Here is a 26,188-nt window from a genome sequence, read left to right as displayed (position 1 = left end):
ATAGTAAAATATTCTTAAATATTAAGGCAGGAGCAAGTATAAAAACTATAGCTAAGATTATTTTTTATTGGTATTCCTAGTTCACTTTTTGAACTTTCAACCCCTTGATATATAGGCAGTTCTTAATTATTCATGGAAAGATTACCAAAGGCAGGGAAGATTCTCTAACTCATATTATATAACCTTTTGTTGGGTCAAAAAAAAAGAAAAATCAAAACTGATCCAAAGAAATTCATTCCAACACCAAAGCAAATGACTCCTAATCATTTAATATACTATTTGCCCTCATAGATAATAATACAAAAAAAGAGACTGAAATGCATTACAAATTAGAGATAAGCAACAGGTGGGTTATATTAGCACATGCCATTTTCTTCCTGAATTATTCTGTTATACTTTCTGACATCATAGAGACTCACAGGCTTTGTTTCACAAAGAAAGTGACAGAAGAATGTTAAATCTGAATGTAAAGGAAATGTTCAAAATCACGCAAGTGTTGTAATATCAAAAAGCCAGTGATGGATATTATAAAGAAGAGATTTTACAAAGGAGCATAGTTCTTAGTAGTTGGGTAAGCATATTTGTTAATTGGCCTAGAGAGACGTCAATGTTAAACTTTTTTTAAAAATTTTTTTTAAATGTTAAACATTTTTAAAGAGTAATTTCTCTAGAATAGATGATAGGTTTCTTTAGTCAATTTACATTTATACCATGTACCTGACTTGAATGAAAGAAAATACTTTAAGTCTTTAGAAGAATGATTCTCAAGAGTTTTTCCTCCCCAACCCACTTAAAGATGAAAGCCCTACATGAGGTAATAGTGGCTCTCTTTGCCATGATTCTTAAGGCAAGATGCAAGCTGGTTAAAAATAATTTGTTTTAAAGCTATTAAATTTAAGCAGAGAGTCAATTATCATATGGTTTCACGTACTTGTGGAGCATAAGGAATAGCATAGAGGACATTAGGAGAAGGAAAGGAAAAGTGAATTGGGGAAACGAGAAGGGGAGATGAAGCATGAGAAACTGTGGACTCTGAGAAACAAACTTTGAGGCTTTTGGAGGGATGGGGGTAGGATACATATTAAGGAGGGCATGTATTGCATGGAGCACTGGGTGTGGTACATAAACAAATCTAAAAAGAAGAAAGAAATTAAGTGAAAAAAAAAAGCCATTAAACTTAATGTGGAAATACAAAATTCATTAAAGGTAACTGAGTCCAGAAATGAGGGTATATTGAACTCCTCCTCACAGAGTTCAGTATCTGAAGAGAATAATTCCACGAGACAACATAGAGAATAGTGAATTCTAAATGTTACAGTATAAAGTGAACTTTTCTTTTCTTACCAACTAGGTTCTAAATTATTTACAGGACCTTGCAACTGCAGGAGTATTTAACATAAAACTTTACATCCATAGAAGATAAGGGAAGGACTTCAGGTCTAAAGAGATAAATATCTACTTTAAATGCTGATAACTGGGTCACCTGGGTGGCTCAATGGGTTAAAGCCTCTGCCTTCAGCTCGAGTCATGATCCCAGGGTCCTGGGATCAAGCCCCGCATCCGGCTCTCTGCTCAGTGGGGAGCCTGCTTTCTCCTCTCTCTCTGCCTGCTTCTCTGCCTACTTGTGATCTTTGTCAAATAAATAAAATCTTAAAAAAAAAAAAATGTCTGGGACGCCTGGGTGGCTCAGTGGGTTAAAGCCTCTACCTTCAGCTCAGGTCATGATCCCAGGGTCCTGGGATCGAGCCCCGCATTGGGCTCTCTGCTCAGTGGGGAGCCTGCTTCCTCCTCTCTCTCTCTGCCTGCCTCTCTGCCTACTTATGATCTCTGTCTGTCAAATAAATAAATAAATAAATAAAAATAAAAAGCTAAATGTTAACTATCCTATGACCTAACAACTCTACTCTTAGGTTTTTGTCTAAAATAAAGAGGGAAGAGATATCCCAAAATCCTAGAAGAGAGCCACAGGAATTTTCAGAAATCAAGGTGGGATCACTATCTAAGACTTAGAGGTCACTGAGGTAATCTGGTAAAGTTTGTTGAATTGTTTTACCAGAAAAAAATGCTCTGGGGTGTCCAGGACTCTAACTCTAGAACTGCTGTAAGGAGATTCCTGGGAAGGCTGCAAAAGCTATGGCACAGAGGCCTGCGCTATTACAAGACAATGAAACAACAAAATATAAGAAATGGGGAGGTAACAGTTGGGAGTTTATCTACAAATTAGACAAAATTGGTGCTGAGTTTTCAATGAAAGCAGTAATAACAGCTTAAAGGTCCACTGCAAAAGACTCAATGATCCAAAATAGAGCTAAAGAACAAAGAATATTAGGATAAATCGCAGGCAGAACAACTAGGACTTGGGAAATAAGAATTTATATATTACTGCAGGTGCTCTAAGTTACAGCTGATGTGTTCTCTTTCTCCATGCATCCCAAACCAAAGCCTAGCTAGATAGTATCTATAAACTTTCCCACTGTCTTCTAAATGTACTTCAACATTTTAAGAACTAGAAAATAGGGGCTCCTGGGTGGCTCAGTTATTAAGCATCTGCCTTTGGCTCAGGTCATGATCCCAGAGCCCTGCATTCTATTGGGCTCTCTGCTCAGCAGGAAGCCTACTTTTCCCTCTCCCACTCCCCCTGCTTTTGTTCCCTATCTCACTGTGTCTCTTGCTGTCAAATAATAAATAAAATTTAAAAAAAAAAAACACTAGAAAATAAATAGCTAAGTTTTTTTCAAATACGGTATTAGGGATCAGGCTACAAATTAAAAGATCAGCATTCATTTAACACATCAAAAAATTAAATACATTATTCTCTTCCCCTGGGGAGTTGTAGACAGAGAAGAAGTCAATGATTCTTGGCTATAAACTCCACTTTCACTATAAGAGCTGATGTTTGGAGAGGAAGATCGAGACGGTGAGTCCATGGTCAAGTCGAGCTTAATTGCAGAATCAGGGCTTTCAAGATCAGAGGTACTGCCACTCAGTTTTGCTCTTTTCTTAGCTGCACTATTACGTAGGGACCTAAGAGAACTCTGCATCTAAGGAAAAAAACAACAACAATTAACTTACAAGACATTTATATGAGTAAAGGTTATCCTTAGATTTTAAATTCCATTCACTATACCTAGCTAGCCAGTGTCCAATCTGGAACTAATAAGATGGTATTAACGTATTTGTACATAATAGAAATATGTATTTTATAAACAACCAATTTATAAACAAAACTGTAAGCCGCGTAAGAGGAAGGATTTCAAGCTATTATTCACCATGGTATTTCTGACATTGAGAATAATGACTAATATAATAAAATTTAATTAGTAAATGAATTATTCAACCAGATGGTAGATATCTGAGCTGAGGTCAGAAAGGTCTAGCCAATCTTAGGTCACTGGTGTGTAGATGTGGCCATTTAGAAATTCTGTGAAAAGTAATGTTTTCTAAAATTAGAAGTTTATATCACGATTGTCAGTATTAGGGGTCAGAGAATAACAGATGACTATATGTGACTTCTGAAACCAAGTATTTCTAGAAATGTAGAGAAGAAGATGCCCTTACAAAGATATTAAAGTTGGGAATAGAAACCTGAATGAATTAAGGAACCCAGAAATATACATAAACTGTTTCACTTACATTTTGATTATAATAATTAAAATGGTTGATTCTACAGTATGGCCACTTCCCTAGTAAATCCTTAGAATTAGAAGGCTTGCCATTATAAAAATAGTACTATCCTCCTGTATTTATCAATAATTATATAAAAGAAATTATCCTTTCAATTATTCATTAAAAGATAAAGGGCTATTTTTAAGGTATCATACAAATAATGCAAAAAGATGTAGCATCAGATGAAATTTATGAGTTATATAGGAAAATGATCCTTCCAGAACTTTCCTCCCTTTAAATGAATTCTTTTCCTAGTACCAGTGAAATATAACTATGGGTTCGGAGGGAAGGAAAGATTTTACAAGCAGTCAGAAGTTGGAATGACTAATTAATTTATTTAAGAACCAATTTTGGTACACATGTTTAATGCTAAAGAAATATCCTTAAAATGAATATGCATTAATTTTATTTTACTGTGCAAACTATCAGTGTATGATGCTTACATCTTAAAAGTAGACAAAAATAAGACCACAAAATATAACTGTTTCATTACACACATTTAACGTAAAACAATTTTTTAAACCTGACATCAGGCAGACTAATATGATGAAAAGAAAGCATCTATGGAAAGAGTGCTCCGTATCCAAAGTAATACAACAACCACATTCCTTCTGTGACATAATTAGTAAGTACAGGGTTGTCACAATGGCAATGGATTTTTATAGTATAAATGGAGTGACTGAGAATTCATAGTTCATGAAGATAAATAAACTTGTACATATGCACAACAGACATGCTCAGGAATGTCCAAAGCAGCACTGTCTGCAACAGCAAAAGACTAAGAATAGCCCAAATAAATTATGATAATATCATAAATGTAAAAATATAATATATTAAAAGTACACAAATACATAAAACACAAATTAATGGTGACAGTGGTTGCTTCTGGTGAAGGAAGGAAAGGAACTGGATCGGGGAGGGAACTATGTTATGTTATTTATTTAAAAATAGGAAACATGCAAATTGTTCATTTGGGAGGGATTAGCATATGGGTATACTGCTATATAACTCATACTTTTAAATTAAAAAGATATAATATATGCATAGAAGAAATGCTGAAAGGAAACACATTAGAGTATTAATGGCAAATTATTCTGGGTAGTGGGATTTGGTGTGATGAATTTTCTTCCAATACTTCACTATAGTTTCTACATTTTCTATAACGATCATAAAATACTTTTATTAAAAAAAACATGTTATGGAATTAAAAAGTACTTGATTTTACCTTAAATAACAGATATTATATTATAGGAAATTATAAGCATTTAAAAATTATTAAAAATGGTATTTGGCGCTAACCTCTTCTTGATCCAAATCTTTATCTCTGATATCTAATTCTGAAAGATCAATTTTAAGACTATCTTTTTCATTCTTCCAAATATCATCAGGCTCTTTCTTTTTGGGTCCCACTGTGCTCAAGTCAGCTTTATCAGGCAAAAGACTGATTCCCCTTGGTATGGGAGGGACAGGTTTGGTCCCATTTAGGCCTCGTCGGGAAGATGGTGATCTCACCAAAGCAGGTATAAGTTGAACTGGAGAAAGTTTTTCTTGAGAATTTTCTCCTGCATGAAAAAAATATTTTTTTACTTACATTTTTTAAATTTCAGAGAACTGGGAGTTATAATCATAAGTGTTTGGAATACACTGTTTTAAAATTAAAAACACATTATCTTTTATTAGAAGAATATTATTTAAAATCAGATCAACATATTAGTGTCCCCTAACAAATATAATAAAAATGAGTCACTAGAAATTCTTTCATATTAAATAAAAACATTATATACCAGGTTAAATTTTTATCTTTATACACATTATCATAACCAATATTTGTATGATAAAGTCCACAAGCAAGCCAGAAGGACTACTTGCCTGGCTTCATTTAATTAGGTAAGTAACCTATGAGTGACTATTATATGCAAAGCAGTAGTGCTGGGCACATGGGAGAACAAACTTAATGAATTCTCAGCTTTCAATACAGTATTTGATTTTGTGGGAAAGACAAACATAAAAAGAAATTAATGGAGGAAATGAAGGTGTAGTTCTAAGAAAGAATGGTTAGGGGCACCTGGGTGGCTCAGTGGATTAAGCCTCTGCCTTCAGCTCAGGTCCTGATCCCAGGGTCCTGGGATCGAGTCTCGCATTGGGCTCTCTGCTCAGCGGGGAGCCTGCTTCCCTCTCTCTCTCTCTGCCTACCTCTCTACCTACTTGGTTCTCTGTCAAAGAAATAAATAAAATCTTAAAAAAAAAAAGAAAGAGTGGTAAAATTGACTAACCATGCAACAAACTGACGTTACAGTCATGTTATAAACTATAACACCAGTGATGCAGGTTAGTTTAAAAGTGGTACATCTTAGCTCAGAGGCTGTGGAAAAGAAACTATGTGGGATATAGGCACTGCCCTTAACAGACTTTTTATTTAGGATGGGATTTGTCTTGAATAAATACATATGCTAATTTCATTATTTTGTAAAGGGTTACTGTTGTTGCTGGTTTTTTTAAAAGATTTTATTTATTTATTTGTCAGAGAGAGGGAGAGAGACAGAGAGAGCACAAGCAGGGGGAGCAGCAGACTGAGGGAGAAGCAGGCTCCCTGCTGAGCAAGAGGGTTGATGTGGGACTCAGTTCTAGGACCCTGGAATCATGACCTGAGCTGAAGGCAGTTGCTTAACCGACTGAGCCACCCAGGCATCCTGGAAAGGGCGATTGTTAAGAAAAGAATATTTTAGTTAACAAATAATAGAAACTCTTTTAAATAAATTTAATATTACTAAGCATTCAAAAACTGTAGAATAAATGGATACTAAGCATTAATTATATTTCTAATGCTAAAATTTGTTACTAGGCTCTTGGGCTGTTCATGTTTATGTTCATTATAAAGCATATTAGTTGCCTAGTTCTAAAAAAAGATTTTGAAGTACAAATTTAAAGAAATGACAATTTCATTTGAATTTTATTTTATATAACATGTTTGATTTATTTAACATACTATTAAATATTTTCCTAGATGCTTCCTAATTCAGAGAAATAAAATGCCAGTTCTTAAAGATCTAACAACCCTAACTCCAAAGTAATATTTCAAAAACACAAATAAATTTGAAGAAAGTATTAATTTTTACCATCATTTCTACCTGGAGGGTCAGACGATTTTTGGCTGACAAGCTTTTTCTGTGGACTTGGCTTTGGTAGTCCTTCAAAGCTTTTAAGAGGCCAGGAATTGGAGAAGTTAACAGAAGTATCCTGAGATTTCTTTGGAGATACGGTAAGAGATGTGTGCTTTGGACTAGTTCGAGGTGATGAGAGAGGATAGGATGGAAGGATGAAACATCCTGGACTTGCACTTAGACCAGAATATGAAGAAGTACGTTCTGTCTGGCTACCAAAGGTCTGCTGTGACTTAGGGGCAAAATTCAGGCTAGCATACACTGTAATAAAACAAAAGAAAATATGTTATTTATGTATATACATCTAAGAGTTTAAAGCTGGTTTGCTTTTCTTAAACTTTATATCTTTTTGTACAGTGTGAGGTAAAGATCTAATTTTTTTCTAAATAGATAGCGCACTTTTCCCAGTGCCATGTTTTTTTTTAATTTTTTTAAATTTTTTAAAGATTTTTTTTTATTTATTAGTCAGAGAGAGAGAGGGAGAGAAAGCGAGCACAGGCAGACAGAATGGCAGGCAGAGGCAGAGGGAGAAGCAGGCTCCCTGCCGAGCAAGGAGCCCGATGTGGGACTCGATCCCAGGATGCTGGGATCATGACCTGAGCTGAAGGCAGCTGCTTAACCAACTGAGCCAACCACGTTCCGGTACTGTAATTTTTTTTTCTTAAAAATTATATTTTCTAAAAGTTGCTGGTGTCTAGGAACTTTATTGACCTTTATATTCTGGCAACCTTGCTAAATCGTTTAATATTTTAACAGTTTTCTGTATATGTTTTTAGATTATCTTTGTAGGTAATCTAGTAATTTTCATAATGATAATGATGGCAACTATGAAAATGATAATGATGGGAGCTAATACCTAGCACTTTACTACATGTCAAGTGGTGTTCTTCCCCCCCCCCCCCCGCCCCGAGCAAGTGGTGTTCTAAACACTTTGTGTGTATTAAGTAATCTGATCCTCACAAGAACCCTGAGGGGGTACGTACTCATCTTATAGACTAAAAGAAAAAACGCAGGAGGGATAACTAAATTGCCAAAAATCACACATTAGGAAATCATAAAGCTAGGATACAGACCCCGGCACTGTGGCTTCCAAGTGCTCTTAATTATCACATTGTACCACATTTTATCTGAGAGTAATGACAATTTTTGTTTCTTCCTCTACAAATGTTATACTTTTAATTTTGAACTAAGTTCTTCCTAGATAGGGAGTAGAATGACTCCCAAATTTTTAGCACAGATTTTCCTTTGTATCCAGACTTCATATCAAAAGCCACTCAACATCCTCTTTAAAAAGACAGATGACCCAAATGTAACATGTTCAAAACCAAACTATTGATTTCCCAGTAAAATCTACTCTTCTTGGTAAATGGCAGCTCTATTCCTCAAGTTGCTCAGGCCAACAACACTGGACTCATCCTTGATTCTTCTCACAAACCTCATATCTAATCCATTAGTAAATCAACATTAGCAACACAGGGTGATCACTGAGTCTGAAAACTTAGGTGAATACAGAGTAAATGGCTTATTCATATTACATGAGCATACATTATAAAATTATCTATGCTTCCAAACTTTATGGCTACTTTGTACATCAGAATCCAACTACTTTTCACCACTTCCATTGCTTCCTTTCTAATACAAGCCATATCATCTCTGGCCTTTACAATAGCCATATCCTCACTAGTTTGATTTGCACCCTGCCCCCATTCTTACTAAGCCTTTTCTCTATACAGTAACTCTGATCCTTTTAAAACAGTCAAATCAGGCTATTTTTGTTTCCTCTCAAAAACCTCTCAACACTTCCCATCCCACTCAGAATAAAATCCCAAATCCTCACTATATCCCACAAGGCCCCAAGTTACCTCTGAAGATTACTCTCCCTCTCACTCAATATACTGACCTTCCTATTTCTCCAATAAGCCAAATGTGGTCCTACTTCAGAGCTTTTGTACTTTGATTATTCTCTTTTCCCGGAATGCTCTCTTCCTGGATTTTTCCAGGTATCAATGTAACTCACTCCCTCACTTCATTTGGGGTTCTGCTTAAACATTTCACTCACAGAAACTTTCCTTATCACATTCTGTCTCCTATCGTACTTTATTTTTCCTCACAGAAGTCACTTCTGTTCTTGTTTCTTTATTTTCTCCTCTACTAGATTCTGATCTTATATTCCAGAACAGTGCCTGCTTCCCAATACTAAAGGGATTAGTATCATTTTCAAAAGCAATGGTAACAGTGAGCATTTTGTCTTATTCTTGACTTTAAAGTGAATTTTAATACTTTAATACTAAATATAGTTGCTATAGGTATTAACAGATATCAGGTTAAGAAAGTTATTTATAGTTTGTTAGAAGTTTGTAACCATGCACAGATGTTGAATTTTAACCACATCTATCTATTCTTCTCCTACCCACTTAAGCCCCCATGTTGTATCACCACTTCCTCATATCAGGGAGATCATATGATAGTTGTGTTTCTCTGCATGACTTATTTCGCTAAGCATGATATAACCACATCTATCGACACATTTATATGGTCTGCCTCCTTTCTGTGATGTTAAAAATATAGCAGTTTCTGGAAGATTACTTGCACATAATATATAACATACACATTTTAAAACCACATTGCTAGATTCCATTTGCTAATACATTTTTGGGACTTTGTCTTCCATGAAGGTAAGACTGGGCCACCATTTTTTCCCTTTATTCATTAACTTTATGGGGTCATGGAATTAAGGCTATACTCATCTCATAAAATAAAGCAGGAAAACTTTCTTTTTTAATTCTTTCAGTTTGTTTAAGATAGGCTTTATCTCTTTTTGAAGGTTTGACAGAATACTAGGAACACCATCTGAACCTGGAATATTTTTGTCATTTTTGTGTGTGTAGGGATAAATTTTTTAAAAAAAATTTCTTCAATGATTACAGGTCTATTGAGGTTTTCCATTTCTGAGACAACTTTCACAAGTTTATTAATTGTGTTGTTCATTACTCTGTATCACCTAATCTAAAACTTCTTTATTCTATTTAAGTTTTCTTTTAAGATTTTACTTATTTATTTATTTGAGGGGAAAAGGGAGAACACAAGCAGGAGAAAGAGCAGAGGGAGAAGCAGACTCTCCACTGAGCAGGAAGCCCAATGTGGGGTTGGATCCTAGTACCCTGGGATCATGACCTGAGCCCAAGGAAGCAGACACTTAACTGACTGAGGCGTCCAGTTGTCCCTCTATTTAAATTTTCTATTGATGTGTGGACATTTGTGGATTTGTTAATTTTCTCCTTATAATTCTGTCACACACACTCTTCCCCACCTCCAAATGATTTTAGCAAAGTCTTATCTCTTCTTGTTCTTTTTTCAATATGATGATAATCTTTAGCCCTAAAAATATTTATACCTTTAGTGTGCATGTTTTCCCGAATATCTGTATTTTTATAATTGCTATCTTTGACTATTTGCCTGGTATATCTTTTCCATGCTTTACTTTCTCCCATTCTCTTTTGACATGTTTTAGGTATGGCTCTTAAAAATAGCATTTCATAATCCAATTAAAAATATACAGAAGACATCCAGATGGCCAACAGACACATGAAAAAATGCTCAGCATCACTGATCATCAGGGAAATGTAAATCAAAACTACTAATACCTCACACCTGTCAGGATAACTAAATAACTAAAATCAACAACACAGGGAACAACAGGTATTGGTGAGGATGTAGAGAAAGGGGAATCCTCTTGTACTGTTGGTGGGAATGCAAACTGGTGAGGCCACTCTGGAAAACAGTATGGAGGTTCCTCAAAAAGTTAAAATTAGAGCTACCCTAACACCCTGCAATTACACTACTGGGTATTTACCCAAAGAATACAAAAATACTAATTCAAAGGGATACATGCACTGTGATGTTTATAGCAGCATTATCTATAATAGCCGAAGTACAGAAATAGCCCAAGTGTCCCATCTATTGATGAATGGATAAAGAAAATGTGGTAGATACACACACACAACACACACACACACACACACACACACAGGAATATTACTCAACCATATAAAGAATGAAATCTTGCCATTTGGAATGACATGGATGGAGCTAGAAAGTATTATGCTAAGCGAAATAAGACAATCAGAGAAACACAATTGCCATATGATTTCACTCATATGTGGAATTTAAGAAACAAAACAAATGAGCAAAGGGGGTAAAAAAAAGGGAAACCAAGAAACAGAAGGGAGGCAGGTTTGGGGGTGGATTAAATCGGTGATGGGGATTAAGAAGTACACTTGTGATGACTGCCAGGTGATCTGAGCACAGAACCTGATGTGGGGCTCAATCCCAGGACCCTGTGATCATGACCTGAGCTGAAGGCAGAGGCTTAAACCACTGAGCCACCCAACATGCCCCAACATGGTGGTGGTCTTAACAGACTTTTTAATGTACACCTACTATTAAGTTAAATGCTGATTCTGGAAGAACTTGATATCCCTTTAGTACTGCTCTTACAGGTATTCTGAGAGGTTACAGAAAACCAGAGCCTCAAAGATCTGATTAAACACTGAGAGTGGAGGTAGTTATCAAAGGTAATGTAATCATTTGGGGGACATCGTAAACAGGAACAGACTAAGCAACAGAGAGAATCTTCACTGCTTCTACTAATCACAAGTCCCCAGGGAATCTAGTCAAAATTTAGGAAATATCTCTTTCATTAAGAAAAATGAACTGTTTTATTGGGAATGACACCATAAAGAAAAACTTTATGGAGTCATAAGGCCCTTGTAGTGGGTAGAGGAAAGGGTTGCTAAAATTTAAGTACTATATTAACAAATCTTCCTTATTGATTTCAAATGAGCATTACTTTTCATTGACAAATAAAGACAGAGATATGTCCCTATCATTCAAAAACTTTAGTAAAGGATATTTAACAAAAATTAAAATACCTCTAAAAATATTTCATATGATCCTACCTCTAAATAATAATTGATAAAGCTATTACTTAACACAGACATTTAAGAAACCCCTTCAAATCAAAAATTCATATAACTGACAGTCAGCCTCAAGCCCTTCCTTTTGTTCTCTATCTTAGAGATATATAAGATATCTGAAATGACAGCTAATCAAGAAGTTATGGTTCCTAACAGGGGGCTTAATAAATTCTCAACAGCCTTAAAAGGTAAAACTGCTGGGACACCCAAGTGGCTCTGTCAGTTAAGCATCCAACTCTTGATTTCAGCTCAGGTCATGATCTCAGGAATGTGAGACTGAACCCAGTGTGGCTCCACACTGGGCATGGAGAATGCTTAAGATTCTCCCTCTTCCCCTCAACTTGCATAATCTCTTTCAAAAAGGAAAAAGGAAAAGTTAAAACTGCTACAGAACATAACTGTCTTCTGCTAACACAGTACTTTTTAATGAATAATGTTTTTAATTACTTGGTATTAAAATGCTCATTTCTGGGCGCCTGGGTGGCTCAGTGGGTTAAGCCACTGCCTTCGGCTCAGGTCATGATCTCAGGGTCCTGGGATCGAATCCCGCATCGGGCTCTCTGCTCAGCAGGGAGCCTGCTTCCTCCTCTCTCTCTGCCTGCCTCTCTGCCTACTTGTGATCTCTCTCTGTCAAATGAATAAATAAAATCTTTAAAAAAATAAAAAAAATAAAATAAAAAAAATAAAATGCTCATTTCTACCATGAGTTTCTAAACCCTCTAATTTCTACCACTTATATTTACATTAAGATTATTCAATCTAACATTTTAGGGTAAGTTATGAAAAAATGTTATTAAAACTGTTACTAAAAATGTAAGTTTTTAAAAAAAATATATAAGTTTTTTGCAATGAATAAAATTACACAAAATAACATGTAAGCTACACTTGGATATCCTACATAATATTTATAAATCTTTGTATCCAAATAAAGTTGGAAATTAAACCTTTATCTTGATGACTGTTAGTTGTTCCTAGGTACTGTAAGTCAGAATCCACACTGCCAGTTTTCCCACATATCTGTGAAAATCCAAGTTGTCCACACTTCCCAGAAACATTTGTCTGATGAGTCCCAGTACTGCCTTTGAAGAGAAGGAAGAGAAAAACATAAATGTTTTTCTTAAAGTTAAATATTAACTTTATTTCATGAATACATTAAATTTCATAAGTATTGATTTCATTTGCATAGGAATAACTACAGGAGTAACTGTACAGTGAACTAAGTAGGCAAGAAAGGGACAGTTTTTGCTATGAGCATATCTGATTGGTATCATGGGTTAAAGAACAGAAGAGACTGCAAAAGTACAAAGAAAGGTATATTGAAAAATATACACAAAAACTCTTTCTACATACTGCCTTACCATGGAACATTTCTCCAGACCTTGCTTTCCTTCTTTCCCCCCCAAGTTTTTACTTAAATTCCAGTTAGTTAACATAGAGTGTAGTATTAGTTTCAGAAGTAGAATTTAGTGATCTGTCACTTATATATATAATACCCAGTGCTCATCCCAACAAGTACCCTCTACATCCATCCATCCCCTCAACATCCTCCAGCAACCCTCAGTTTGTTCTCCATAGTTAAAACTGTTTTACGGTTTGCTTCTCTTTTTTCTCTCCTTATGTTCACCTGTTTGTTTCTCAAATTCCACATATGAGTGAAATCATATGGTATTTGTCTTTCTCTGACTTATTTTACCTAGCATAGTACTCTCTAGCTCCAACCACATCATTGCAAATAGCAAGATTTCATTCTTTTCTTTTCTTTTTTTTTTTTAAGATATTACTTATCTGACAGAGCAAGAGAGCACAAGCAGGGGAAACAGCAGAGGAAGAGGGAGAAGCAGACTCCCTGCTCAGCAGGGAGCCCAACAAAGGGGCTCGATACCAGCACCCTGAGCCTTAAGAGCCGATTAACCAACTGAGCCCCTCAGACACCTATACCACATCTTCTTTATCCATGTATCAGTCAATGGACACTTGGGCTCCTTCCATAATTTGGCAATTGTTGAAAATGCTGCTATAAACATGAAAATGCTGCTATAAAATGTGCATGTGTCCCTTCAAGTCATTATTTTTGTACCTTTGGGTAAACATCTAGTACTGCAATTACTGGATCATAGGATAGTTTTATTTTTAACTTTTTATTTTATTTTATTTTTTATTTTTAACTTTTTGAGGAATCACCACTCTGTTTTCCAGAGTCGCTGTACCAGTTTGCATTCACACCAACAATGTAAGAGGATTTCCCTTCTTCTCATCCTCACCAACATCTGTTGTTTCCTGGGCTGATTTTCCTTCTTCCTGACATTTGTAGTATATATTATACAAAAATGTCGTACTGCAGAACTCTTCTAGTTTGTTTCCTAACATGTAACACAGCATTCACATAGTTTCCAAGCTTATGTGGCCATATTTCCAAGATCTCTTTCCCTTGGCTTGTTAAGGTTATTGCTTACTGCGGGTCCTTTATATAAGTTCTAAAATTTTATGATTTATAAAATTACCTCCCTTTGATTTTAAGCTCCTTTAACCTTCATGTGCTGGACACCTTCTAAAGTAATTTTCACCTCCATGCTTTGGTTCTACTTTAGCCCTATCTATAAGAGTCCCTCTCTTTCTTCACTGCCAATCAATCACAAACCTCTCCCCCCCGCTTTTTTTTTTTTAATTTTATTTATCTGACAGACAGAGATCACAAGTAAGCAGAGAGGCAGGCAGAGAGAGAGAGGAAAATGCAGGCAGTCCACTGAGCAGACAGCCCGATGCAAGGCTCGATCCCAGGACCCTGGGATCATGACCTGAGCCGAAGGCAGAGGCTTTAACCCACTGAGCCACCCAGGTGCCCCAAACCTCTCCCTTTTTTAAGGTCCAGCTCATGCCCAACTTTTCCTGGAGTTTTCTCAAACCACTTCATCACCACTTCACCACTTCTATCACCTTTTCCTTTCTTAAATCCCTACAGTATTTATAATTCATGTCATCCAATCTGGCATCAGGTTATATGATGTCTTACTTTCCAGTTATTTTAAATCTATACAACTAGGTGAGAGCCCTCAACAGTACAGAAAGCATGAGAAAGCATGAGCCTTATAAAAATCCTAACTAATGGTATGAGCATAGCTGGATATATTCTTTTTTTTTTTTTTTAAAGATTTTATTTAGTTATTTGACAGAGAAAGAGAGAGAGATCACAAGTAGGCAGAGAGGCAGGCAGAGAGAGAGGAGGAAGCAGGCTCCCCACTGAGCAGAGAGCCCGACGAGGGCTTCCATTCCAGGACCCTGAGATCATGACCTGAGCTGAAGTCAAGAGGCTTTAACCCACTGAGCCACCCAGGCTCCCCATAACTGGATATATTCTTGCATTTCTTTTACTCTCTTAGACATTAAAACTACATAATCTGTCTAACAGTCATTTTTGTATGAAAATATTATGGACTTTTACTGCATAAAGGTATATAAATTCTCCTGTGGTAAAAAACATTCTCTAAATTTTGTTCCTGGACTCATAGCTAACACATTTCAATAAATGATATCATCTGGATATCAAATAAACAATTATAAAAAACTAAATCTTTATGTTATAAACCACTTTTCCTTCCCAACTGGCTTTGTTTTGTCATCACATTACCCTTTTTGTAATTACCTGTGTGCTAAATCTTGAAATCTTTTTCTATTCCCTATCTTCATCTTCTACATCCAGTGGTCATATTTTCCTGATTGCTATTTGATTTATAACCAACCTTATCACCCTAGCTTCTTTTTTCCTTAATGAAAACAATCTCCCATTAGTTCCATATAGCTTATAAGCATGAGTTCAAATTTCTGAGCCTAGTACAGAAGGGTTCCCCATATCCAAATTTATTCTCTACCATCTAAAATGAATCATGCCTTCTTTACACAGCTCCTAGAATATCCCAAGCCCATTCCTAATGTAAACCTCTGCTCTCCTCACAACTCACCTCTAACTGCTTATATCATATACATCCTCAAAAGATGCATTATAATTACCTCCTCTTCAGTGCCTTTTCTAACTGATATGGCCCATGACAATGACCATGTCCTTTAAACTACCATAATATTTACTTTCTATAACACTTACTTAGACAAACATCTTTCTGTTGCTCTGACCAAAAAACCTTAGAGCACTCTTTACTTCTCTCTTTCACATATTCCATACCCAAGCCATCAGCAGATCATATCAACTCTACCTATGACATATGGTTAGTATCTAACTGCTTTCACTACATTCACTGCTAGCCTGGTTAAACTTCCATCAATTCTACCCTGTTTTCACCCTTGCCCTCCTTAAGTCTATTTATTTATTTTTAAAAGATTTATTTATTTATTTGAGGGAGATGCTGGGGGCAGGGGCAGGAAAGGCAGAGGAAGAGGGAGAGAATCTCAAGCAGACTCTCTCTGAGCATGGACCCAGACCTGGGACTGGATATCACCACAGTGAGATTCATGACCTGAGCCAAAATCAAGAGTTGGACACTTGACTGACTGAGCCACCCAAGTGCCCTTCTTAGCTCTATTTTAAATGTAACATCCAAAACATGCCTAGAAAATATAAGGCAACATATGTTACCTCTTTTCTCAAAATGTTCCTCACTCAGAGTAAAAGCCAGAGTTCATTAAATAGTCCACTAGACCTTATAAATAAGGACCCTTATTACCTCTTTAATTTCATTTTCTACTTCTCTAACCTTTACTGATTTCATTCCAGACTAACTAGCCTCTTTGATCTTTCTCAAACATGTTCTGCATTCTGTACTATTCCCTCTTCCTGTATTATTTTTTCTTCTCTCGATACTTGTGTGGTTTTCTTCAAATATTCTCTTTCTGAATGTGGCCTTCTTTCACCACATTATTTAAAATAGCCCTTTCTCCATTTCCGCTTCTCTGCTTTATTTTTCTCCATAGCATTTATCACCATCTAACCTACTATGCTTTGCATTTATTTAATGTCTGCTTTGCTCCAATTAGAATGCAAGTTTATTATGAAGAAAGTTTTCCCTTTTTTGTTGACTGCCATATTCCCAGTACCTAGTAAAATATCTGACACATATGAGACACTCAATAAATATGGATTGTTGATCAAGTAAATACTGCCTTACATTAGTACTTAAACGGTTTCAGTGAGAAACCCTCCCAGAGCCTTAGGAGACAATTATGTCAAAGTGTCCATTCTTATTAGATTTTTTTTTGTTTTTTTTGAAAGAAAGAGAGAGAGAGTGAGCAGGCACAAACAAGTGTATGGGATGAGAGGGAGAGAGAATCCCAAGCAGGCTCCACACCCAGTGCAGAGCTAGACATAGGGCTTGATCTCATGACCCTGAAATCACGACCTGAGCCAAAATTAAGAGTTGGACACTCAATGGACTAAGGCACCCAGGTGCCCCATTCCTATCATATCTTTAACAAATATTTATTGAATCTGAATTGTCTACAAGATTATAAATTCTTTGAGCTCTTAAAGGAATTATTAAGTTTAGAGAAACCTTTAAGATAGTTTCAACATGTCCATTACCTGGACCTTTTACTTACCAGCAGCACATACAGGAAGAGAATCTGGGTTATAATCTTGACTATTCTGAAATAAGTTTCTTGACACTCTTTTTCTGCTAAAACATAAATCATCATTTACTGGAATTCCTTGAGAGGGCTTTAATTTTGGAGATGGGATGAAATCATATGCTGAAAACTATAAGAAGAGAATAAAAAATTATCAAATATGTGTTACATCTTCTTGGTAATAAATATGACAGAATAATTTAGACTCAATTATGAAATTCAGATTAAAAAATACTAAATTTATCAAATATACAATGATATAAATAAACATCCAAATATCGTATGGTACACTAACAGTATTTTTCATTCCATGATAGAAATGCTAAATTTTTGTCTCTTTCTTATTATTTTACCCCAAACATTTTCTGCACCTTACCTTCCTAAAGTACAAATCTGGCAGCTGGGAAGGAAAGAATGTAAATGACAGAAAGAATTAAAAGACAACTTGAATACAGCAAAGAACATTTCTGATTTAGGAGTGTAGACTATCACACTATGCCGTCCTTGAGTATTATGCAGTAAATGCCAACTGAAGGTCATTGAACCAGTAAGCACTCCACTCTATTAGTCTTACTGTGACAAATTTACTACCCATATTCTGTAGCCCAAATAAAAATGGTAACCTATGTCACAGTTCCCTTAGGAGGTTTTCTTAGGATAGATTTTTTAGATGAAACCAAGTGCCTGATACTTGACATAAGTCTAGTACTTTATAGTATCCAATTTTTTTTTCACATGTCCCTTTTGATCCTTAAGGTACAAAAGTGCTATGGGACTAAGTGAGAGCAAGAACTAAGTGAGAGCAAGATCCAAGTATTCAGAATTCTTTTCTTTTTTTTTTTTTAATTTTTAAGATTTTTATTTATTTATTTGACAGAGAGAGAGAGAGAGAGGTATCACAAGGAGGCAGAAAGGCAGGCAGATAGGGAAAAGCAGGCTTCCTGATGAGCAGAGAGCCTGATGCGGAGCTCAATCCCAGGACCCTGAAATCATGACCTGAGCCAAAGGCAGAGGTTTAACCCACTGAGCCACCCAGCACCCCCAAGGGTTCAGAATTCTTCACCAATGATGACCTCAATTGTTCTGGATCACTTCACATTCAATATGGTTATAGCATATTTAAAAAATTGAGAGAACAGCGGTGCCTGGCTAGCTCAGTCAAAAGAGTATGTGACTCTTGATCCTGGGGGTGCAAGTTCGAGCTGCACGTTGGGTACAGAAATTATTTAAAAATAAATAAATATGTAACCTTAAAAACTTAAAAGAAAAAGTTGAATGAACATAAATTATACTTACTGCCTATATATTTATTTAAAGCTTACAGACACAATCAAATCTAGACATGTAGTTAGCTATAAGGCTTCTCTGCAAACTTTGCCAAATATCGAATAACAATGAAAAACAATAAAATTAAAGATATGTCTATTTGAAAACTTCTTTGCTAATTGACTATTACAAGACTATGAACTACCAAATCCTCGGATAACCTGTTTTTCCTTAACAAATTTTCTGAAAAACGAGTTAACATCTTCAAAAATTAACCCAGAAAATAAAGAAAAATAAATAATGCCTGAAATGAAAAAAAAACCTGACTTCACTTTCTCAGAGTACAGTATTACAATTTCTATGACTGATTATACAATAGTTTATATTAAATGGGATAAAAATGAAACCAATTACAGTCAACTTTTGATTAGACACATTAAGACATACTAACTCTGTTAAAATAGTGAGTAATCAAGAAATAATCCTACAGAAGGGAATACATTTTTTTTTCTTTAGGTGGGCTCCATATGCCCAGCAAGGAGCCCAACACAGGTCCTGAACTCCTGACTTTGAGATCAAGACCTATCCTGGGTGGTTCTGCCAGATAAGCACATGACTCCTGATTTCAGCTCAGGTCATGATCCCAGGGTCATGAAACGGAGCCTTGCATTGGTCTCCATGCTGGCCATGGAGCCTGCTCAAGATTCTCTCTCTCCCCTTGCACCTTCCACGCTACTTGCTCACTTGTTCATGCGCTCTTGCTCTCTCTCTCTCTAAAAAAAAAAAAAAAAAAAAGTTCTGATTACCTTAAGTCTCCTTCTGAAACAACTCTGTTTTTCTTTTTTCTTTGAAAACTTTATGTGTTTTTTCCATTTTATTTTATTTCTTTTCAGTGCTCCAAAATTCATGGATTTATGTACCACACCTAGTGCTCCATGCAATACATGCCCTCCTTAATACCCGCCACCAGGCTTACCCAACCCCCCACACCCTCCCCTCCAAACCCCTCAGTTTGTTTCTCAGAGTCCACAGTTTCTCATGGTTTGTCTCCCCCTCCAATTTCCCCCATCTCACTTCTCCTCTCCATCTCCCAATGTCCTCCATGCTATTCCTTATGCTCCAAAAGTAAGTGAAACCATATGATACTTGACTCTCTCTGCTTGTCTAGTTGACTTATTCTATTTTTTTTTTTTTTTTTAAGAGAAAGAGAGCACAAGCAGGGGGAGGAGGAGAGGGAGAAGCAGGCTCTCTGCTGAGCAAGGAGTTCTATGTGGGGCTCCATCTCAGGACCCCAGAATCACGACCTGAGCCGAAGGCGGAACTTAACCATCAGAGCCACCAGCTGCCCCATATTTGTGTTTTTAAAAACACTTGAAGAAAACATGGTTGTGTTACTAGATACGAAGTTTTATATCTCACTTTTGCACTTAACATTATCATAAAACTACTTCCATGTTGCTAAAACCTCTTATAAATGCTATAAACTTCAATTACAAAAACAGTATACTGCTCATTGTAAAAAAACGCTAAAAATATAGAAGATATAAAATTCTTCTTTGGTAATCTTTTCATTAGAATTTTGATGATAAACTCTTTAACAGATCTTTTTCTATATATAAACATACCTCCAAAAACTATTTTTTCAAAAAAGACTTATCCATTCACTTTAGAGAGAGTACATGTACATACATGTGAGGGAATGGGGACACAGGGGAAGAGGGAGAGAATCTCCAGCAGACTCCCTGCTCAGTGTGAAATCAGATGCGGGGGGCTCATCTCACAGTTCTGAGATCATGACCTGAGCCAAAAATGGAGAGTCGAAGTTTAATCAAGGGAGCCACCCTGCAACTCTCAATAATGTATTCTTAAGAAACAAAAATAGATCACATAATACTCTGGCACACAGTAAGTGCTCATCATATTATAGACATCCTTCCATGTAATCCATACATATCTGCTTATTCTTTCTAACGGTTGCCCAGTATTATGCATTATTGTTGAACTCATAGATCCCTACTGATGGACATTTTCTATGCACAACTTTTCAGTATTATAATCTTGTAGTGAACATTGTTATGTACATATCCTAGTACATTTTTAGAGACTGCATAATATTCCATTGACTAGGCATGCCATTCTCTTATTATGGAACATTTGGTTGCTTCCAAAAAAATTTTTTTTAATGATAAGGAAGAAATTCCGATGACAGAAATGGCGCATTTCTGGCTTAAGGTAGCAGTGCTGACTGAAGGGGACTGGCAGACCTTAGAAATGTTACACGGCTTAAATACCTTTTTAAAACAACTAAAATGGTGGTTTCTTTGATATCCATAGGCTTCCCACACAAGGCAGAATACCCAAACTGAACTTTCTGTAGCTGTCAGCTAACCAGTTTACCCACAAAATAATTTAAATGAGACTATTTCAGTTTTCCCTTTACTTAGCCAATTAGCTGACTCTCTTACATGTAAGAACACAAACAACATTGCAAATAACAAACCAAGTATTTCTGACTCCTTGTTTGATATTTATTTCTGGAAATTTCACTAATATGCTGCTTTTCTGGGTCTGAAATGAGACTCAAACACACAACCTACAAGTGTACCTTTTCTGAGACATGGGCCCTTGAGTCCAGTTAACCTTTCCTCATGTAACTGACTGAGCAATATGGCTCTTGCACAGTGAATCTGATTCTTGGTAAAGCCTCTTTCTGGTTCTGACTTTAATTGGACACAGGGACAATAGCTTCCACACAGATAGAAGCAATGGTAGAAATGGGTTTTGATTTTATGATCTATTATGTGATTTCTGCTGGATAACAGGGAGCCAATAGGCATCTGCAATCTCGTTGGGGTGTGCTCCATTTAAGTATTTTTAAAAATTAACATATAATGTATTATTTGTTTCAGGGGTACAGGTCTGTGAATCATTAGTCTTGCACAATCACAGCACTCACCATAGCACATACCCTCCCCAGTGTCCATCACCCAGCCACCCTATCCCTTTACCCCTTCACCCTCATCCAGCAGCCCTCAGTTTGTTTCCTAAGATTAAGAGTCTCTTATAGTTTGTCTCCCTCCTCAGTCCCCTCTTGTTTCATTTTAAGTATTTTTAAAATTTTAATTTTATTTATTTATTTTTAAAGACTATTTGAGAGAGAAAGAGAAAGTGTATGAGCGAGAGAGTACAAGCAGTGGGAGCAGCAGTGGGAGAAGGAAAAGCAGACTCTCCGCTGAGCAGAGAGCCCAATGTGGGACTCGATTCCAGCACCCTGAGATCATGACCAGAGCCGAAGCAGATGCTTAACTGACTGAGCCACCCACGTGCCCCTTGTTTAAGTATTTTTAAATGTACTGATATGAGCTCCTTTACACTAATAACCAGATCTCTTTTTCCCCATCCAAAACTTGGGGTTTTTTCACGTTTACTTAGAATGGGCCCAATATTTACCGGTTAATATCTACAAAAATCAAATTCCTATAGCAAAGATGAAAGGAAACAAAATCTATAACATTCAATGGATTTAGTTGTCAGCTTTCTTCAATTTCTCTAAATAACTGAGTAACTGTACATTAATATTACTTTAGAACTCTGAGGCTAAAGGACAGTTAAGAAGTTTAATTATAAATTAGACACATTCAGAGAAATAATGATTTCCAAAAGCTAAACAAAAGAATATTTCATAGTTTTCCAAACCTCAAGAAAGTTTAGCTTATTTATTTATTTATTTAATTTTTTTTTTTTTTTAAAGATTTTATTTATTTATTTGACAGAGAGAGATCACAGGTAGGTAGAGAGACTGGCAGAGAGAGAGAGAGAGCGGGAAGCAGGCTCCCTGCTGAGCAGAGAGCCCGATGCGGGACTCGATCCCAGGACCCTGAGATTATGACCTGAGCCAAAGGCAGCGGCTCAACCCACTGAGCCACCCAGGCGCCCCAAGCTTAGCTTTTTTAAAAACTAGGAAAATTCAATGCCATTTCTATATAAGATATGGACATTGGGAAAAAAAAGAATGTCTCTCCAAATCCTTGGGAGTCACAATTCTTAGTCAATTAGTTATCTACTGCTATAAAATACATTATCCCAGAGCACAGTAGCATAAAACAATGAATATTTATTATCTTTTTCTGTGGATCACAAATTTACAAGTGGCTTAACTGGATGGTTTATGTATCTTGGAGGCTGCAATCAAGATACTGGCAAAGCTGCTGTCACTGGAAGGTTTGACTGAGAGTGGAGGATCACTGAACTTCACTCAGTGGCTACTGTCAGGAGTCCTCAGTTCCTCCCTATCTGGGTCTCTCCAGAGGGCTTCTCAAGATCTGGCAGCTGGTTTCCTCCAGAGCAATCAATCCAAGAAAGACAACAACCAAGATGCAAGCTGTAGTGCCTTTTTATGACCTAGTTTCTGAAGTCACACACCATTATTTCTGCCTTATTTGTTAGAATTGAGTCATTAAGTCTACACACATGCAAGTAGAGGAGAACTGGATTGCAACTATTCAGGGAAAGAATCTCAATGAATTTGTGGTAGATATATTTACAACCAACATACTCAACAATGATCAATCTAATGGTAATTAAGTGTTTCTGTTTCTTTAGTTGGTCAACATCAATAGACTGGCACCTGCTTCTACCTTAAAAATTTGCTGCTTTATCATAATTAGATCCTCTAAGTTATTCAGAAGGTAAAATTTTTCCATTTTATGAATATAAAATATTTTTGAGCAAATAGATTGGTATATCATGTCTATCTGTAGATTGTATTAATCAGAATAAAATCAAATGAAACAACACTATTTCAAATGACATAATAAAATCTTCTAAGAGGGTAAGTGCTTATACCGCATTAAATTAAATAAAACCCAAGACTTCTAGGATTTCTTTACTTGTTATGATTTGAAGGTACTGTTTATTTAAGGCAAACAATGGTCTTGCCACAAGCTGTACATTCAAGGGAAAACATAGACTAGCTGCAAGTTTAATTAATGACCTTGGTTAACCAAGAAAAAAATGTTCTTAAACTTTAAAGTTTTAATATCTGGTATATAATTATATAGAAAAAGTTCATACAAAATCCTTTTAAACATAGCACTTTGAAGAAATAAAACTCCAGTCTGAGTGCCCCAGGAACTCAAATTTCTTTAATTTCCTACACTAGCTTCACAGGTTGGGTATATTAATATAGCTCCTTTAAAAAAAATTTTGTATGGGCGCCTGGGTGGCTCAGTGGGTTAAAGCCTCTGCCTTCAGCTCAGATCATGATCCCAGGGTCCTTGGATGGAGCCCCTGATTAGGCTCTCTGCTCAGCAGGGAGCCTGCTTTCTCCTCTCTCTCTGCCTGCCTCTCTGCCTACTTGTGATCTCTGTCTGTCAAATAAATAAATAAAATCATTAAAAAAAAAAAAGAAAGGGGATAAATTCCTATAATGCCTATATATGATTCTATGTCATATAATCCTATAATGATTAATATATAGCTTGTTATAATTTTCAAACTCTTAGTTAATCTTAAGATTTTAGACTAATATAAAATTGAATTAATGAAAAATCTTTAGATCCTGAACTTAAAAATAAGAAAAATATGCAAATCAGTGCTCACCAAATATATTTCTAATTTACCCTTATCTCTTTTACATTATTGAATAACCATCAATTAAATAGATTAAAGGATATAGAAATACCTTTGGATGATGTTAAATACATGTTTATTGCCACTTGAATCACTGTAAAAGCATATGAAATATGTATGCAGAGAGAATGAAAGCTAATTTTTTGGTTACATGACTTTCAGTTTTTTCTGCATCTATGAGGAAATAAAGTTGGTTTCTTTGAGTAAGGCTGTATTTAATATATATAGCAGACATGGCTCTAAGTTAAAAAGTTATAGGGAAATAAAAATATAATACAAAGTAATGGATACATGCTGTCCACTTATCAAGGACATTCTTACAGCTTTTTTTAGGATGGAAAAATATATATAAATATATATTGTCTTATTTAATATGTTTTTAAGGTTTATTTCTAAAAATTGATTTTAAAATTATTTTTAAGGTTTTAAATAGATCAACTATAAAGAACAGATATGCTTTGGGGTTGTTCAAGATTTTGAGAACCATTAAAAATAAGGTTTTTGGGTCACCTGAGTGGCTCAGTCGTTAAGCAGCTCCCTTTGGCTTGGGTAATGATCGCAGGGTCCTGGGATCGAGCCCCACATCAGGCTCCCTGCTTGGCAGGAAGCCTGCTTCTCTCTCTCCCACCCCCCCTGCTTGTGTTCCCTCTCTCACTGTCTCCCTATCAAATAAAAAAATCTCAAAACAAACAAAAAACTATGGTTTTCAGATTGTTTTGACACACTAGTAAAATTTAAAAAAGAAAATCAGGTGCACCTGACTGGTTCAGTCACTAGAGTGTGTTACACTTGAGATTACTTTAAAAAAAATTCAAAAAGGAAAAAAAGAAAAAAGAAAATCAATGACTATTTATGGAAAACAATCTAATATCTATAATGACATCAGATATGATTTTCAGGGTTATCCATGATTTTGACATGCTTAAACCAAGAGTTTTTCTCTTTCAGATATTCCAATCATATTTTGAAAAGAAAATCAAAGACTACTTATTAGAAACAACTGAACATCCAGGAAAAATCTCAAGTTTTAGGATTAATTTTCACACCAAATACATTAGTGCAGCTTAATAATTTTGACCTTAAAAATTGGTCATATTAAGTATTTTATTTATTTGTTTGTTTGTTTGTTTATTTATTTATTTAGAGAGTAAGCAAAGTGATGGGGAGGGAAACTTTCTGCTTCACTTCTAAACTTTTTTCTCGGTTCTCTTCCAACACTTAGGCACCTGTCTCTTTGCTTTGTTTGGTTCTATCTCCTATTGCTATTTCCTAAATGGGACTATATGTTCAAGACCATGTTAGCATGCTGTTCTTGCTCTTATTAGATGGTCTTTACTGGAGAGTCTATCTCTTCTCAGTCTCAGCAATTACTTCTCAGTACATGAATTCCAAGATCTGTTATCTCTAGTTCTTTCTTGTCTCTCAAATTGTATTCTTCAACTCAACTGGCAAATTCTATCTTCTTCCTATTGAATTTCATTTCCCCCCAAATTAATTTCCTTGTTCAGGGCCTTCCTATGTGTTTTCATGAATCGATTATGCATTGGTCACCTCATTTAAATCTGTTACCCATTTTCTTCTCTCTCCTCCAACACTTGGTCACTAAATGTTTTGTAATATCCCTTACATCCATTATTTTCTTTCTAGTTTAATCCTGAAGCCCTGCTAATCCTCATAAATCTCAACAACTCATACCAAATAGTCCAATTAAGTATAATTCTAACTAATCTTCTAAGTCTCCAGTCTTTGGCTTCTCTAAAAAAAGGAAAAAAGAAAAAAAAATAACACCACAACTTATTCCAAGTAAATCATGGGGGAAAAAACCCACAAAAACCAAACAAATAGTCTCAAACAACTGTCAAAATTACAAGCTAAATTCCTTGGTCTCCGATGTAGCTCCTGCTTCCCTCTTGTAAA

The 26,188-nt window shown here is 35.8% G+C and overlaps 1 protein-coding gene across 4 annotated transcripts in view; it reads right to left on the bottom strand.

The window, feature by feature from the left end:
- The window catches only part of TOGARAM1 (TOG array regulator of axonemal microtubules 1), an 80,565-nt gene that overhangs the window by 48,145 nt on the left and 6,232 nt on the right, over positions 1–26,188 (bottom strand). For all 4 annotated transcript variants that reach the window (XM_059181998.1, XM_059181996.1, XM_059181995.1 and 1 more), the window contains exons 2-6: positions 17,348–17,504; positions 12,748–12,882; positions 6,783–7,088; positions 4,966–5,228; positions 2,809–3,041 (exon numbers count right to left, since the gene is read on the bottom strand). In XM_059181998.1, the coding sequence (XP_059037981.1) occupies positions 2,809–3,041; positions 4,966–5,228; positions 6,783–7,088; positions 12,748–12,882; positions 17,348–17,504 (1,094 nt within the window). The remainder of the gene's footprint in view (positions 1–2,808; positions 3,042–4,965; positions 5,229–6,782; positions 7,089–12,747; positions 12,883–17,347; positions 17,505–26,188) is intronic.

The sequence above is a fragment of the Mustela lutreola genome, chromosome 7, assembly GCF_030435805.1.
Source record: "Mustela lutreola isolate mMusLut2 chromosome 7, mMusLut2.pri, whole genome shotgun sequence".
Taxonomy (NCBI): Eukaryota; Metazoa; Chordata; class Mammalia; order Carnivora; family Mustelidae; genus Mustela; species Mustela lutreola.
This window is presented reverse-complemented; position numbering and strand designations above follow the sequence as displayed.